At 42.9% G+C, this 18,530-nt stretch overlaps 1 protein-coding gene across 1 annotated transcript in view; it reads right to left on the bottom strand.

Annotated features, from left to right (window-relative positions):
* Nucleotides 1-17,024, bottom strand: part of Tnfsf10 (TNF superfamily member 10) — a 29,248-nt gene extending 12,224 nt beyond the window's left edge. The window contains exons 1-3 of the mRNA XM_055626151.1: nt 16,799-17,024; nt 9,077-9,214; nt 5,954-5,996 (exon numbers count right to left, since the gene is read on the bottom strand). Of these exons, the coding sequence (XP_055482126.1) occupies nt 5,954-5,996; nt 9,077-9,214; nt 16,799-17,014 (397 nt within the window). The 5' untranslated portion in view covers nt 17,015-17,024. The remainder of the gene's footprint in view (nt 1-5,953; nt 5,997-9,076; nt 9,215-16,798) is intronic.
* Between the last annotated feature and the right edge of the window lie 1,506 nt (nt 17,025-18,530).

Genomic DNA, 18,530 nt, shown 5'->3' with positions numbered 1-18,530 from the left:
AAGATCATGGAAGATCTTTATCCTGCTTTCTTTGTGTGCATGTGTGTGTGAGAGAGAGAGCTATATGTTTCTATGGATGCTGCATGCATCAGGTACCCATGTGCAGAGATCAAAGGAGGATGTCAGGTGTCTTTCTCTGTCTGACTCTCCACTTTGGAGCCTGAAACCTTGCTGTGGGCTGCCTGTCTCCTCCCCTTATAACTCTAATAGCACATCTGTGCGGCCTTGTATGTGAGTGCTGGAATCTGACTTCAGCTGTCTGCAGAGCAAGGGCTCTTACCCACTGGGCTATCTCTCCAACTCTCTTGAGGCAGGGTCTCATATAATTAAAGGTGGCCTCAAATTTCCTTTGTAGCTGAGCTTATCTTTGAACTTATGGTCCTCCTCCTTCTACCTCAAAAGTGCTGTCAGTGCCCAGCGTCTCGCTGATTTTAAAGGACAACTTTAATAGAAGCAATAGCACTAGAGGCAGTGTGTGTGTGTGTGTGTGTGTGTGTGTGTGTGTTTATTATACAACATGCATGTGAAGGCATTCCAATGCTGACATGGCTACTGGAGTGGGCACATTCATAAGAGTAGATTCATAAGAGTAGCCTCGTGTTGGGAGGATGTTAAAGAGTAAATGTGATGTGGAGCTGCAGTCAAATACAATTGGTCTCAGAATGCTCAACTGTCATGGTTGATGTGTCCCCTCCCCACTGACCTCACCTGTCACTTGATCCGTGCCTTTCTTGTGCTTAACCCTTTAATGTTTTGCTTTTAAATAGTAAACAGACAACTCCTGTTTGCATTTGAGATCATTCTAAGCCTATAGAAAAGCCTAGACTTGAGAGCAAAACTTTTAAGCTTGAATTTTCTTATTACAGTATTCATTTTTCATGGTGCAATGGTTCTGTGTTCCATAAGAACATTTCCACACAAACACACACTGCACAGTGAGCATATTAAACCATTCCCTGACCCCTTCTTCCTACTTCCCTCCTCCTGTAGTTCCTTTGTTTCATAGACGGTTTTACTTCTGTTTTCATGCCATATATACATACATAAATCTGTATTTTCATAAAATCTAGGATCCACACATAAGAAAAAGCATGTAGAATGCAGAGAGCCCACTCTCCAACATAGTTCTTGAAGTCCTAGCTAGAGCAATAAGACAAATAAAGGAGATCAAAGGGATTCAACTTGGAAAAGAAGTCAAAGTATGACTATTTGCAGGTGATATGATAGTATACATGAGTGGCCCCAAAAATTCTACCAGGGAACTCCTACAGATGATAAACACCTTCAGCAAAGTGGCAGGATACAAAATTAACTGAAAAAATTCAGTAGCCCTCCTGTATACAGAAGAAAAATGGGGCTGAGAAGAAATTAGGGTACAACAACCTTCACAATAGCCACAAAGGACATAAAGTACCTTGGTGTGACCCTAACCAAGCAAGTCAAAGACCTGTATGAAAAAAATTTCCAGTCTCTGAAGAAAGAAATAGAAGATATCAGAAGATGGAAAGATCTCCCATGCATCTTACCAAAAGCAATCTACAGATTCAATGCAATTCCCATCAAATTACCAAAACAATTCTGTATAGACCATGAAAGGAAAATTCTCAACTTTATATGGAATAACAAGAAACCCAGATTTGCTAAAACAATCATCTACAATCAAAGATCTTCTGGAGGTATCTCCATCCCTGATCTCAAGCTGTACTCTAGAGCAACAGTAATAAAAACTGCATTGTACTGGCAGTTTTTGGTGGATCAGTGAAATCGATTAAAAGACCCAGAAATAAACCCACACACTTATGGACACCTGATTTTTGACAAAGATGCCAAAAACCATACAATGGAAAAACGATAGCATCTACAACAAATGGTGCTGGTCTAACTGGATATCTACATGTAGAAAATGCAAATAGATACATACTTATCACCCTGCACAAAACTAAAGTCCAAGTGGATGGAAGACTTCAACATAAAACCAGACACACTTAACTTGCTAGAAGAAAAAGTGGGAAAGAGTCTTGAGCTCATTGGCACAGGAGACAACTTCCTGAACAGAACACCAATGCACAGGCTCTAAGATCAACAATCAGTAAATGGTACCTCATGAAACTGAAGAGCTTCTGTAAAGCAAAGGACACTGTCATCAGAAAAACAAAGCAAGCAAACAAACAAAAACCCGACAGCTTATGGATCGGGATAGGATCTTCACCAACCTTATATCTGATAGAAGGCTGATATCCAGAATATATAAAGAACTCAAGAAGTTACATAGCAACAAATCAAGTAATCCAATTAAAAAATAGGGTACAGAGCTAAACAGAGAATTCTCAACAGAGACATATCAAATGACAGAGAAACACTTAAAGAAATGCCCAATGTCCTTAGTCACCAGGGAAATGAAAATCAAAACGACCCTGAGATTTCACATTACATCCATCAGAATGTCTAAGATTAAAAGCTCAAGTGACAACACATGCTGAAGAGGATGTGGAGAAAGGGGAACTCTCCTCCATTGCTGGTGGGAATGTAAACTTGTACAACAACTTTGGAAATCAATCTGGCGTTTTCTCAGATAATTAGGAATAGTGCTACCTCAAGATCCAGCTATACCACTCCTAGGCATATATCCAAAAGATGCCCAAGTACACAACAAGGACATTTGCTCAACCATGTTCATAGCCGCTTTATTCATAATAGCCAGAACCTGGAAACAACCCAGATGTCCCTCAGTTGAGGAATGAATACAAACATTGTGGTACATTTACACAATGGAATACTACTCAGCAATTAAAAACAAGGAAATCATGAAATTTGCAGGCAAATGGTGGGAACTAGAAAAGATCATCCTGAGTGAGCTATCCCAGAAGCAGAAAAACACATATGGTATATACTCACTTATAAGTGGATATTAGACATATAATATACTAATGTCTAATCATACTAAAATCTGTACACCTGAAGAAGCTAAGCAAGAAGGAGGACTCTGGATAAGATGCTCAATCTTCATTCAGAAAGGCAAATGGGATAGACATCAGAAGAAGGTGAAAATAAGGAACAAGACAGGAGCCTACCACAGAGGGCCTCAGAAAAACTCTACTCAGCAGGGTAATAAAGCAGATGCTGAGACTCATAGCCAAACTTTGGGCAGAGTGCAGGGAATCTTATGAAAGAAGGGGGAAATAGAAAGACCTGGAAGGGTCTGGAGCTCCACAAGGAGAACAACAGAATCAATAAATCTGGGCCTAGGGGCCTTTTCTGAGACTGACACCCTAACCAAGAACCATTCATGGAGATAACCCCTTGCACACAGGTAACCCGTAGCAGCTCATTCTCCAAATGGGCTCCTTAGTAAGGGAGCAGGCACTGTCTCTGACATGAACGCAATGGCTGGCTCTTTGATCACCTCTGCCTGAGAGGGGAGTAGCCTGACCAGCCCACAGAGAAAGACTATGAAAGACAGTCCTGATGAGACCTGATAGGCTAGGGTCAGATGGAAGAGGAGGAGGTCCTCCACTACCAGTGGACTGGGGAAGGGTCATAGAAGGAGATGAGGGAGGCAGGGAGGGAGGGTGGGATTGGGAGGGGATGAGGGTGGGGCTACATCTGGGATACAAAGTGAATAAATAGTAATAAAAATATATTAAAAAATAGAAAACAGTACAAAAAATTCAAATTTGATTTTTTTTAAAAAGGACATTATGTTTACATTAAAATAAATGGAGAACATAATCTAAAAAAATAGAAAAGGCATGAAATAGTTTTCTTTCTGAGATGGGCTTAATTTAATATCTGTACTTGTATCCATTTTGCTGCAAATGATGTAACTTTTTTCTTTTTTAGTTGAAAAATTCCATTGTGTGTATTCCACATTTTTTTCTCCACTTCTCTGCCACAGGACACCTAGATTGGTGCCACATTTCACCTATTTTTAAATAGGGCTATACTACACAGCAACATGCAGGTGACTCTGTGGTATCTTGATTTACTGTCCTTTATATACACTGGGTCATGTGGAAGGTTAGTGGCGCCATACTTGTTTGCATCCTGGCAGGCCTATTCCACATCTCTATCAGTGGTACGTAAGAGTTCCCTTTTGTTCTCGTCTTCACCAGCACTTACTTTAACTACCATTTGACTGGGGTGAGATGAAATGCCAGGGTTTGAGTTTATGTTTCTCTAAAGGCTTCTGAGGTTGAATATTTATTTCATGTGTTATTGGAAATTGTGGTTCATCTTTTGAGAACTGCCTGTTCATTTATTGACCAGATTATATGAGTTCTTGTTGTATGCTCCAAGTTTATGCTTGTGTGTGTGTGTTCGTGTGTGAAGTGTGCACTCTAGATATTAACCCTCTGTCTTATTTATAACTAGCAAAGATTTCTTCCCATCTTTCAGGCTGTCTATTCCTTCAGTAAACTATATCATTTGCTGTACAGAGCGCTTTAATTTCATGAAGTCTCATTTGTCAGTTTATGGTATCTGTACAAATGGAGCTTTTTTCAGAAGACCCTTGTCTGTGTTTGTATCTTCTTTTCTCTGACAGTTTCAGAGTTTCAAGTTTTTTGTTTTGTTTTGTTTTGTTCTGTTTTGTTTTGTTTTTTAAGACAGGGTTTTTCTGTGAAGGCTTGGCTGTCCTGGACTCCCTTTGTAGACCAGGCTGGCCTTGAACTCACAGAGATCTGCCTGTCTCTGCCTCCTCGATGACTGGGATGACAGGCGTGCACCACTACACCCAGCTCAGAGTTTCAAATTTTACATTAAGGTCTTTGATCCATCTTAACTTGTTTATCTAGTTTTGCAGTTCTGTATGTGTATGTGCTCATCATTTGTTGGAGAGACTTCTATCCAAAGTGTATTTCTGACACTGTTTTCAAAAATCAGGTGTCTGTAGCTCTGTGGGTTATGACTGCTTCCTTTGTTCTATTTCAGTGATCTACTTGTCCATTCTTACATCAATGCCAAGATGTTTTGTTGTTATGGTTCTGTAGTATAACCTGAAATCAGATATTGTGATACCACCAGTATCATTCTCTATGTTCAGGATTGCTCTGGCTATGTGGGATCTTACACGCTTCAATATGAGCTTTAAGATCATCTTTTCTAGCCTGTGAAGAATGTCATTAAGACTTGGCAAATTGTCTCTTCACAGTTACTGCAATGTGGTGGAAGAGAAAACAGTACATGAATAAAAATATATTTAAAGACACAATGAGACAATCAAAGTAATAGAAGTAACTTACTTAGAAATGTGCCCAGGAGACACTTCTGTGAGCATAAGAGCCATGATGGAGCGAGAATGGCCAGGGGTGAGAGGGGGCAGGAGTGAGAGGGGGCAGGAGTGAGAGGGGTCAGAGGCGAGAGGGGCCAGGAGAGAAAGAGCCAGATGGAAGGCTATATAAGCCTGGCAAAAATACAGTGAGATGGGGAGTAAAGAAACAGCTGCTGACCATCGACAGGATGGTGAGCATGTGGTCTCCAGCAGAAACCACAGATGAGATTGTGAGTAGGTAGGTAGTTTGCTGGGGAGGTGTGACAAAGTGAGGGGCTTTTGGGTGAAGAAGGGCCTTGTGGTCAGAGGCAAAGAAGATGGGTAATTTTTGAAGAATTTTATCCATTTTACTTCCTGCCAACTTCTAAATAATACTTAAAGGTGGTTTATTTATAGGATATTAGAAAGCAAAAGAATTAAATGAGTGAAGAATTTGTAGTAAAAAAAGAGTGCATATGAGAAAGAAAAATAAGATAAAGGAAAGCTAAACTTGTGACCATGAGTAGGCCATGAAGTTAATCCCAAGCTTTCCAGTCCTCAGTGCAAGAGAAAGAAAATCAATAAATAGGTTAAGATAGTTTGTGGGCAGAAGTCCTAATTGGAATGGGATCAGGGAGAAACTGGAGAACTATTTAGCTTATGAAGTAGACAGTAGCAAATAAAAATAACAAAAAATAGTATTACCTTGAACTGTCGAAAGGGTTTCCTCAAAGGTTCTCAAAGACACCTACAAATAGTATTGGATAAAGATTGTTAATGCCTCTAAAAACAGAAGACACACGCTTTTAAATTTTTCTTTCTGATATGGAACAGGACATTTCTACAATCAATAAAAACTTTTCTTTTATCCAATCATGTTGTGGTGTTGTGGGGGACCTGGGATGGATCTTAAGATACCATAATCAAAAGGCAGTCTGAAAGTTCTGATTGACACTTGGAGCAGCTAAGAAGGAAAGGCACAGCTACTGCTTAGGTCAGCCATCCAGGCCTCCAGGAAGCTGATGATCACCATGACCCTTCTCTCTGTGTGGAACATGTGTGCTGTATGTGTGTGTGTGTGTATGACTGAGCCCAGCAGCTGGAGCAATTTTATAGACCTGACCCATAGGATACAAGTAAGACACAATGCCCTCTCTCATGATGCCTAGAGATATGCTTACTTTATAAATGTCTGACTTTGGCACCACCATTTTTTTCCCTATTTTTGATAATGCTAAGTTCATGCCCAAAGAAACGATACCAAAGTACCACACCTTGTTAAACGTCTCATGACCCCTCTTTTGTGGTAACCAATGAGAAAACAAGTGTGAAAGAGAACACTGAGTCTTTCTATTTGGGGAGCAGAGCCTGGCTCAAATCATTATGACTTTTGAACCCCCTTCTTTCATCCTCTGTCACTCTTGATATCTATGCCATCACTGCAAATGTCAGAAGCACAGCAGCTGTTGTTCCTACAGCATAAAGTAGAAGCTTTCTGTCTCTTCTCTGCTTCAACCCTCTCCCCTCCCCTCAGCTGTGTGTGAGCATTCACTTGAGTTGGTCCCATAGGCTCTAGAGAAGGGACAAGGGGTACTGGTGGATTTGAACACTCACCTCTCTGTTCTCTGTTTTCTGTATCTCATTCTAGGACAGGCAGGAAAGAAGGACAGAGGAGGGAGAGAGGTAAAGAAGGGAGAGAGAGAAAGGAAGGAAAGGAAATGGAGGTAGGGATAGAAGGAAGAAGAAAGCAAGTGACAGAGAAGGAATCGTTCTATAAGAATGTCTACAAGTAGGTCAGGTGACATGAGTCAAAACTTTCCTCTATAGCTCTTTAAGAAGGCTTAAGTTACATAGCTGGTCTGACCTGCAACTGCTTTATCTGTTTGAAAGTGTGTGTTTAAAAGCATAACAATGATTCCTTCCTTGGGAGCTGCTCTCAGAATTTCAATGGAATATTATTCAAAATGCATAGATGTTTACAGGAAATAGAAGGCATATTGTGCTTAAGCAGAATATGGGTTTCTTCTCACATACACACTCACATCCGCCTGCTCTATGCCCCCTACCTCCCAGTTTCTCTGTACTCTAGTTATTCAGGAAGAGTCTGGGAGGAGAGGGAATTAGTGGAAAGTGACATAGAAATGGCCATCATTATTAATTCCCTTATATCTTCTCCTCTGCTGGCCCTTGCGCCTGCTAGCACCTCTGCCTGTTGGAAGTACCCTGCTGGTTGAGGTTGCAGTTCTTGCCTGGACTGGATAGCCATCATGAACTCAGTGTTAAAGGCAGAACTCCCTCCACTTGGCGGGGTCCCCTGATCTCTGCCTGTCTTTAGACACAGACTCTCCTAACCCCATTTGATGTATGGCCTCTGACACAGCTCCCTGCTAGCTCTCCCCTCCCTGTGCCTATATCTTAATTAGGTACTAAATCTCTATTCTTATGAAAGGAACGTGCTGTACAATGCAAATAAAGCATCCTTGAAGTGCCTAGTTCTAACTGATTTTGTACACCTATTCTTGGAGTCCCCCATCCACTCTGCTACGGGTATATAACCTTTGTTCTCTGGAATTAAAGGTAAACTATCCATCAGCTGTTCCCTGGGTGTGTGATCCCTGAACACTTCTCTCCTGCCATTCCAGGCACACTTCTAGTCTCCTGCCCCTCTTGACTTCATGGGCCGCAGGGAGGCAGCCCCCAGGCAGGAGGAGAACCAACATCAGCCTCCAGATTGCAACCCTTTTTCAAGTCTCTCTTCCCGATGGCTCACTGAAGCCCATTAGCCAAAGGCTTTGGCATTCCCACGTCTGAGGTTCCTCCAGATCTGTTCAAAGCCTGGGCTTTTCCTCGGCCTCCTGTACAGTCACCTTCACAGCTCTTTCTACACAGCTGTTGGTAATGTCACCCAACCAGAGAGTGTTCACACAAAGCCAAGTTGGAAGACCAGTTCATGTGACACAGCGACCACATTCCGGTGCTGTCTGGACTCTGCTGTGAATGCTGCTCAAGTCCCCTACTGCAGCTCAGGGCACACTGTTTCCATGGAACAAGCAGGAGCCTCCCGAGTGTGTCTGAAGCTCAGCCTCCTCCCGTACCGGGATTTCCCACTATATCCTTAGATGCTGATCTCATGTAGGGAGCCTCTTAGTTTGCAGAGTATTTTTAATATCATTGCTTCCATCTGACCTTTTCAGGAAGGCAGAAGGCAAATGTTTGTAAATGCCGTCTTCCTAAGAAGGAAGCAGGCAGAGGAGGAACTGATTTGACTTCATCTAAAAGTAAAATCAGTTAACCACATACAGAAAAATGAACTTGGTTAGCCAACCAAGCTTTCTGCCAGAGATCTCAGCAAAGCAACTCCCACCAACAGATGCATCTTTCCTAACTTATCATTGTTGACAATGAATTGAGATAACCTCACCTTCAACTTCTCAAGGTATCTCTCGTTCCCTCATCTCCTCTCTTCTGCACATGCACACAGAAAAGAAGTGTGTATTTAATTTTAGAGATCAGTCATGTGGGAAGAATAGAAAACATCATCATTTGGCCTCTTTTGTCTTCTAAGTAAAAACAGACAAACAGAAAACCACTGGGCAGCCTTGAACACACATGCTATCTGTGCCTGTGTTCGCAGAGTAAATGCAAAGGTTTATCTGTAGGAGGTAGCTGTCTAAAGCCAGTGTTTTACCTGCCATCGAATATCAGAGAGAGCACCACACTGGGGAAAATCACCTAAATACTTTGGAACTTGGTTTCTTCATTTGCAAAATGCCAATTTCAAGACTTGAAGGTCTGAAAATTCTTGTTCCTGCTGTTGAGAGTACCTACCTCTTCGATGAGCTGATACAGTTGCCTCTTAGCCTGCAAGCAGGGTCTGTTCATAACCTCTTCATCAGTGGAGTCCCAGGAATCCCTGTCTTCCATTAAGAAACAGGCTGTCCCACTTCTGGAGTACTTGTCCTGCAGCTGGGCAGAGATAGGATACAACTGTGTGATGAACACTTGCTTTTTCTTTTTACTCATTTAGAGGCCCAAAGAACATAAAGTGATGAAAATTGGGAAGAGTCTGGGTACCATGAGCAGTTTGTGGTTTAAATAAAAGTAGGGCATGCTACACACTGTCCATTGACATTAGCTAAACATCTGGATGTAGTGGAGGAACAGGCCAGGCATCCCGGCTCCCAGTGCTCTGCTCTGCTGCATTTCTAGCAGCTGTCATCATTCTTACTTTCTCCCACTTGCACGTTTCTCATTAGATCTTTGTGGTGGTAAGTAAGGTTCCTCCCTGCTTTGTGGAGTAGTGTGGCTCTCCCTCCAATGCTAGAAACTTGCCTGTGCAGAAAGCAGGGAGTGGAGTCCATTTAAGTGCCCACATCTTTAACAGAGAACAACCAACCATTTGGTATACGGGAAACGTCCAGTCCCTCATCATGGCTCCTGCAGCAGAGTAGACTGTACTTATTGGCATTGCTTCTACTCTGGTTGGGCCCATGATACCACTAGGAATCTGTATCCTGCCTCATTGGTTGTTCACAAAGCTGAGGGACTGGTCTAAGGAGATGTTAAGCACCAGACATTAGGGTGTTTTGTTAGGATTGGAAGCCAATATTTATAGTAGCCTCGTAATTGCCAGCAAAGTCCATCCTCTAGTCAACGATCACTGCTTAATAGTTTAACCCCCATTCCCACCACATAGCTTTCATGAACCATCCTGAACATGCTCATTACCAAATCAGGAGAAGAGGACGAAGGGAGGAAGAGGAGGAAGTAATGGGGAAGGAAGAGGAGGAAGTCCTCACAGATTTTTTTTTCTTCTTTCCCTTTTGGTTTTGTTTTCCTAACAGCTTGGATTTATAACATGTCATTTCTCTATACCTATTGAAAAAGGCCTGAAAACTCATCTAAGTGGGAGGCTGAAGCAGGAAGATCACGAGTTTAAGGCTTGTCTAAGCTACAGAGTAAATCCAAGGCCAGCATTCACAGATCAATGAGATCCATTCTCAAAACAAAGCAGAAGTAAATAAGAATAGAGAGTTGGGGTATCTCATTGGTAGAACACTTTGTCTAGCATGTATTGAAGCCCTTGGTTTTATCCCTTTCTGGTTGAATAAAAACATCTGTTGATTTGCCTTTAAGGGGGTAGCTGCTGAACAAGCTGGACTCAAACTCATAGAGATCTACTGCCTCTGCCTTCTCAATTCTGGGATTAAAGGCATGTCCCACCATGCCTGGCCTAAATATAATACTTTTATCTATTATTTAAACTTGGTGTACTACAAGGTTTGAGGTGGTGGGGAATTTAACAACCCATACTTCCTATAGAAAAACAATCTACTGATTGATTGATTGATTGATTGATTGATTGATTGATTGATTGTGAGACAGGTTCTTATACAGTCCAAACTAGACTCACACTTTCTTGATAACCAAGGCTGACTCTAAATTTCTGACCCTCCTGTCTGTGGAATTAGCAGCATTCAACAAGTCTCCTGATGGTGTTATTGATTGAAACAGAGCTTTGTGCTTGCTCGGCAAGCATTCTACCATCTGAGTTACACTCCAGCCCAAAACTATCTCATTTAAAAACAACAACAACCACAACAACAACAAACTCCATTACTCATAAGAAGTCCTGTTTCAGAATAGGACTATTCACACAGTTCTGTTCTCAGCAATGTCCCTCTAAGCAAAAGCATAACCCGAGTTAATGAGTTATGGATCATTCACTATTTAAACTAAACTAGCAGCCTGGGGAGACCTCTGTGGCTTATTGGAAGGCTAATATCCTCAGAAGGGACACTTTGTCTCCTTCTTTCCTAGCAGTAACATCCCACAAGGAAAGGGTTAGGGGCCTGGAAGGCTAGGGCCCAGGCAGGAAGGAGCTGCTATTGTTGTGGTTATTCAGAGAAGAAGGTGTGTCACTGTCCTCTCATAATTGAGGTAGGGTGTGAGTGAGAAGGACAAGGTATCTTAGGAGGAGGGTAAATCCGATCAGCCCAAACCAAATGGCTGGTGGGGTTCCAGGGTATCTTCGGGGAATTTCCAGAAATGTTTTCAGGAGGTGGAAGGGGAAATCTTGATTGAGTCAGGCCCTGAGGGAAGCTATACAAGTTAATGAGATTGAACTATTACACAAACACTATGAAGCAGGGGTGTGGCTCAATGGGAGAGATAAAAATAAAATAAAAACTTAAGGAAGCCTAGACTTAGAAGACACGGGAAATTCAGAAAGCATGGAAAAATAAAGAACACTTTCATAAAGGCAAAAAGCAAACTGTCTTCCCAACTAATAGTAGTCTGAGACAAAACCAGCATACTAAACTGAAAAGGCCAACCCACAACCACCTAAGCTCTGGCCAGCCTCTGTGTACATGCCTGAGATCAGACTGTGTGTTTGACTGTGTGCAGTCTCTCTTAAGAGCATATAGAAGTGGCATGTCCATGAAATCTAAGGGCATAGCTCAGTGGAAGTTCTTGCCTTGCTTGCCCAAATCCCTGGGCTCTAAGCATTGCTAATTTCTAAGAAAACCATATATAACAATCGAGATAGTTTTTATGACATTCACTGCAGAAAATTCATTAAGATTTAGACAAATTTAACGAGAGTCTTCTCTATCCTACCATCTTGAGGTCACACTGTCCACTTTCTGATGCTGGTCCTACTACACATTTTTTTATGCATAAGGAATGATTTTTGCACAAAAGAACAGCAGAGGGGAAGCCTCAACCCCCCCACCCCCACTCCTCATTCACTTTTAGCACCTTTAGCAGGTGTGAAACCAATGCTGCTCTCCAACGCGGGCTAGCAGATTGTGCACTGGGGCTATTCTGGAACTGACGGCTGAGGACCTCTTGGCTGTCTCTCTCCACATCCTTACTTCACCACATCCTTTCTGCCCCAGGAAGCATGCCTAACGGAAGAGATTCTAAGCTCTATTCTAAATTGCTGGGTTTTGAAGGAGAACTTTGGAAAACTTATATACAATCAGACAACTGCATTAGCCAACAGAGCGGCTGGGGCAACTTGTCACATGTGAATTGCTGAAGCCACCTGTGCATGGAGACACAGTCTCACTCTGTTTATGCTGTAAAGTTAACCAACCTTAGGACATGCCGCCAGAATCTGTAAACATGGATATGCTCCAATCCTTTATGTAAACTTAGAACTAAAAAGTGGTTATAACTATACCTTTTTTCTCAGAAATATGCAAACTTGAGGCCATCAATAAGACTCAAAGGACCAAAGTACTTGCCACTGATTGGATGACCTGAGTTCAATCCCCAGGACCCACATGGTAGAAGGAGAAAACTAATCTTCCAAGTTTTCCTCTGATACTCCCATATGACACAACAAGGCCCCCAAACACACATAAGTAAGTAAGTAAGTAAGTAAGTAAGTAAGTAAGTAAGTAAGTAAGTAAATAAATAAATAAATGCCATTTTTAAAAGTTTTTTCTTTTTTTATTAATATTTTTTATTTTTAAAAAATTTTATACATTCACTTGTATCTCAGCTGTAGCCCACTCCCTCTTTCCCTCCCAATCCTCCCCTCCCTCCCTCATCTCCTCCCTGCCCCCTTCCGAGTCCACTGACAGGGGGTGTCCTCCTCTCCTTCTGTCTGGCCCTAGCTTATCTGGTATCTTCAGGATGGTTGCAATGTCCTTATTTGTGGCCTAGCAAGGCTACTCCTCCCTCAGGGGAGAGGGGAAGCTCATGAGTTCAGTCAGAAACAGTTCCTGTCCCCCTTACTAGGGAACCCACTTGGAGACTGAGCTACCATGGGCTATGTCTGAGCAGGGGTTGTAGGTTATATCCATGCATGGTCCTTGGTTGGATAAACAGTCTCATAGAAGACCCCTGTGCTCAGACAAATTTGGACCTTGTGGGGCTCCCTGTCCCCTCTAGGATATACTAATTCCTCCTTCCTTCATATGATTCCCTACACTCTGCTGAAGGTTGAGTTATGGGTCTCAGCATCTGCTTTGATACACTGCTAGGTAGAGTCTTTCAGGTGCCTTCTGTGGTAGGCTACTGTCCTGTTACTTGTTTTCTCCTACTTCCAATGTCCATCCCCTTTGTCTTTCTAGATGAGGACTGATCATCTTACCCCTGGACCTCTTTCTTGTTTATCTTCTTTAGTTGTACATATTTTAGTATGTTTATCCTATCTTATAGGGCTATATAAGTGAGTATATACCATTTGTGTCTTTCTGTTTTTGGGATACCTCACTCAGGATGATTTTTTTCTAGATCCCACCATTTGCCTGCAAAATTCATGATTTCCTTGTTTTTAATTGCTGAGTAGTATTCCATTGTGTAAAAGTACTACAATTTCTGTATCCATTCCTCCTTTGATGGACATCTGGGTTGTTTCCAGGTTCTGGCTATTACGAATAAGGCTGCTACAAACATGGTTGAGCAAATGTCCTTGTTGTGTACTTGAGCATCTTTTGGATATATGCCTAGAAAAGGTTTTTTAAAGAAATCTGCTAACTGAGGATGCAGAGATGACTTGGTCAGTAACGTGCTTGCCAGACAAACTTGAGAAATTGAGTTCAATCTCCAGGGGCCAGAGAAAGTCTGGCCTGATCGGGGCATGGTGGTGCGTGCCTCTGATCCCAGCACTCAGGAGGCAAAGGCAGACAGCTCTCTTAGGGCAAGGCTAGCCTAATCTACAAATCAACTTCAGGACAGCCAGGGCTATACAGAGAAACCTTGTCTTGAAAGAAGGAAGGAAAGAAAGAAAGAAAGAAAGAAAGAAAGAAAGAAAGAAAGAAAGAAAGAAAGAGAAGGAAGGAAGGAAGGAAGGAAGGAAGGAAGGAAGGAAGGAAGGAAGGAAGGAAGGAAGGAAGGAAGGAAGGAAGAGAGAGAGAAAGGTAGGTCAGGCCTGGAGGCATGTGCCTGGAATCCCAATGTGGAAGAGGTAAATGGATTCTTGGCTCCTTAGGGGCTGATAGGTGAGTTCCAAGTTAGAGACCCTGTCTCAAAGCAACAACAACAATGTAGGCTTTCATCCCCACCAGTAGGAAGTAGGCAGCTAAATCGATAGCTGGAGATCCAAGACACAGGATACCTCACCCAAGACTGAAACAAAGGAAAAAAGCAAAGAAACCTTGCTCTCCTGGATAAGAGGAGAAGATTCAAGTAGGGAGTTAAAGATGGAGGGTGAGAAATATATGATATGGATACAAAGTAAAATAATGAATTTAAAAAAATAAAATAAAAAGAGAGAGATGGAAAGAAGAAAAAGGAAAAAGAAAAAAAGGTAGATGGTATCCAAGAAATGACATCAGAGATTGTCCTCTGACTTCATACATACATACATACATATTTCCTGGCACACACACACATACCTGAGAGAGAGAAAGAGAAAGAGAGGGAGGAAGGGAGATACTCTTGATCAGCACACCCTATAATAAAGAGATAATTATTAACCACGAATTTCATATTGTTTTCAAATAAAAGGAGAGTGTGCCTTGTTCACTTTGAAAGTTTTCCAGCGGATTGGCATGATCAAGTTCATCCTCCACAGGGCACACAAGTGGCATTACCCCACCAGACCTTTGCTTCTCTGTGGATTTTGCATAGTTCATTTTCCCTGAGGCTCTCCCTTGCCCTTTCAAACATGACAGCAGGTTGGACGTTGCACCGTGCACTGTGCCGATTCCCTGAGTGTCATGATGGGGAGGGAGCAGAGCTTGGCACCTGCCACCCACAGCCCTGGCACTGGCCCTGACTCCAAAGGCTGTCTGAGCTTGGAGAGTTCATTTCTCCATCAGGTTCCGGACAAGGCAGTGGGGCGTTCATAGGCCCTTCTAGTTCCCAGTTCTCTAGAATACGTGCTTACCCAAGGTGGGCGTAAGGAACCTAACGCAGAGTCGGTTTATTCTCATCATGAACCCCAGGGGCTTCGTACAACTGAGAAGTGCGCAGGCTGAAAGGACACTGACTCTTGTCCTCTGTATTCACACCTGTATTTGCATCCTCTTGGCATAAAGTCCAACTGTTTTCTCATGAGCAGTTAATTTACAGACCTCACTAGTCACGACAAGCCCACACCCAAGGAAAAGGCTGAATGCCAGAGCATTGTGTTTCCTTCCATACAGGAACTCCACAGGCCTGAAACCAAAGCACACATCTTTAAAGCGCGCGCGCGTGTGTGTGTGTGTGTGTGTGTGTGGTTTGTATGTGTGTGTGTGGTGTGTATGTGGTGTGTATGTGGTGTGTGTATGTGTTGTATATTATGTGTGGTATATGTGTATGTGTGTGGTTTGCATGTGTGTGTGGTGTGTATGTATGGTTTGTGTGGTGTGTGTGTGTGTATGTGTGTTCCAGGGGATCACCTCCAGAGCTGTCCCTACAGAGCTGTACACCTCACTTTTTGACGTGGTGTCTGGGGTTCATCAAGAAGATGAGATAGACCCCTAAGGTAGCAAGCCCAAGGAATTCTCCAGTCTCCTCCCCAGTGCTGGGATTACAGGTGCATGCTGGGTAATCAGGATCAAATGCACTTCAGAACATATTTTAGATATCTGGTTTATGTTTATGTCTGCCCTCAACCTTGTTGCACTGAGAAATGTGATATTTCAAACTTCCATTCTGATTTTAGTTCACATAGATACTATTCTACCTGCCAGCATTTCAAAGGATTACTTGTCTATGTGAGAATTTTTCAGATATTCATCTTTGTCTAGAGGACAGCCGTTATTCCAGAGACTTGCAGCTGGTCAAAGTGTGGGCAAGAAATGTCTGTGGAGCGCTGAGCCACAAACGGGCAATCTATACTCGCTCACCTCAACATTCAGGCAAGTGTGGGGCAGGGGTCTAGGGACAGCTCAGTAAAAGGCTTGCTGTATGATGACTGGAAATGCAAAGGCAGAAAGATCCCTTGGGCTTGCTGGAAAGCCAGTCTTGCTAAATCGGTGAGTTCAAGGTTGAGTGAGAGGCCCTGTCTCAGAAAGATAAGGTGAAGAGTGACTGAGGAAGACAACTGACATTGACCTCTAGCCTCCAACTCACTTGCTGTTCTCTCTTATTCTTCTCCTCTTCCTCTTCCTCCTCCTGTCTTCTTCCCTGTCTCCCTCTCTCTTCCCCCTCTCCTCCCTTCCTCCCTCTCTCCCTCTCTTTTCCCCTTTTCTCTTTCTTTTCTCTCCCCTTCTTCTCCCTCATTCTCTGTCTCTCTGTCTCTCTGTCCCTCTGTCTCTCTCTCATACACACACACAAAAGGAACTCTGGAGAATTTCACAGAAAGCACTTGTGCGTGGTGACAATGCTGACATCGTAAATTACAGACACCTTTGAAAGATGGTAACAAACTTCCTCGGGAGTGCTGCCAAAATCTATCAGCAGCTTTCGGAGCCTGCTCTGTAACTACAGAGCTTGGAAGTCTTCAAGCTTGCGATTTTACAAAGACCTGTCATTATCAGCAGTTAGAGCCTGCAGCTGGAAAGGACAGGTTTTAACACACAGCTAAGGTTTCAAAGAGGAGCAAACTGAGAGGCAAAGGAGAGAGCAGCGCTGGGCTGCTGCTGAGACCACATGGCTACTAACCTGCTTTATCTCCCTGGTGAAGTACACGTAAGTCACAGCCACAGACAGGGCCTGCAGGAGCATCTGGATGAGCACTGTGCAGATCATCATCATCCTGAAGTGCTGACCGAAGCTGGGGCCCTTCAGGCTCTCCGTGGTCCTGTCCATGCTGGACTTCCCCAGAGCAGCCCAGCACCAAAGACTGAGAAGGGCACACTTGGAAAGCAAAGTGCTCATGTAGTTTCCTTTTACTGTGGAGAGCAAAAAACGAAACTAGTTTACGCAAGACAGAGCGGGGACTGCACCTAGCAGGGACTGAGGAAGTCAGCCCACTTGAAAGCAACTCCAGCTCAGAGAGTGTGCTCTGCTGGTGTGGAGAAGGGAGAGCCAAGCTGGCACACTGACTGGCTCAGCTACCCCCCAGGGTCAGATGCAGCACTTTGAGTTGGCTCACCCCAAAATCTACATTCTCTGTGAACTGTTGGAAAAAGTGAAAGGGCTGGTCCTGCTGATCCTAAGCTGCAGGATCTCCATGACACAGGGCAACCACAGGATAGCTGGGAGGAGTTCCAGCAAGAATCCAACATTGATGGTGTCACAGGAACCATAGGCCTCGTTGCAATGAACACTTGCAAGTAAAGGCGTGTGGACACTGAGGAAAACGTGTTTTCAGGGGGATGAAATGAATAATGCGTGAGCGGCTTTCAGGAGGCGTATAGTATATGAGGGCAAAGCCACAGACACATGGCCACCCTATGATTTGATGGACTGTGATACATATGGAATTCAAAAAAACTTCTAAAAGGCCATTGTGTGAATTAGAGGGGCTGGACTCACTCCCAAACTATGACCAGACAAGAAACAAAAAAAAAATATTCAGGGGTGCGGGAGAGAGGGCTCAGCTGTCAAAAGCGCTGTGATGCAAAGGCAACAACTTGAGTTTCATCCCTGGAGCCTACGGTAGAAGGAGAGAACTGACTCCCAAAAGTTGTCATCCGAAATCCACGCGTGCTCTGTGGTGTGTACAATGTGTCTGCGCAGAGACACGTTAAATACATGAAGGCATTCATCATAGCCCCTGATAGACTATGGGACCAGGGAAAGAGTCACCAGAAACAAAGCAGCATTAATTTTAATAATAAATGTAATTCAATATATACAAAGTATTCTGAGCGTCAACATGTAACCAATATGTTTTTAAATAGTGAGGGCTGGAAATGTAGCCTGGGGGTCTGGGTTCAGTCCCAAGCATTACAAAATAAATAAAACAGGAATATGTGTGTGTGTGTATGTACATATATATGTTTCTGTTTGTTTTTTATTTATCTATATGTTTATTTATGTATATGTTCATTTATTTGTTTTGTTTGTTTGTTTGTTTTCAAGGTAGGGCTCTCCATATAGGCTTAGCTATCCTAGAACTTGCTTTGTAGACCAGGCTAGCCTCAAACTCACAGAAATCTACCTGCTTCTGTCTCCCAAGTGCTGGGATTAAAGGCATGTACCACCATTGCCCAGTATACATTCTCATTTTACACTTTCGTCTGTGTCAGTCTTGACACTAATTCTTCAGTAGAAACAGTTGAACTGCATTTAGACTTTTCAATTTTCATTCTGAGTTGTGGCACATTCCAAAAAAAAAATTTCCAACAAGCACATCAAATATGAGACTTTAAATTAAAATTGAGCCTGGAGCTTCAGAAGTTCATGGACGTCCTAGGCTCCATAGCAAGTTCAAAGCAAACCTAGGATG

This window comes from Psammomys obesus, unplaced genomic scaffold (genome assembly GCF_907164565.1).
Source record: "Psammomys obesus unplaced genomic scaffold, mPsaObe1.curated_primary_1811, whole genome shotgun sequence".
Classification (NCBI taxonomy): domain Eukaryota; kingdom Metazoa; phylum Chordata; class Mammalia; order Rodentia; family Muridae; genus Psammomys; species Psammomys obesus.
This window is presented reverse-complemented; position numbering and strand designations above follow the sequence as displayed.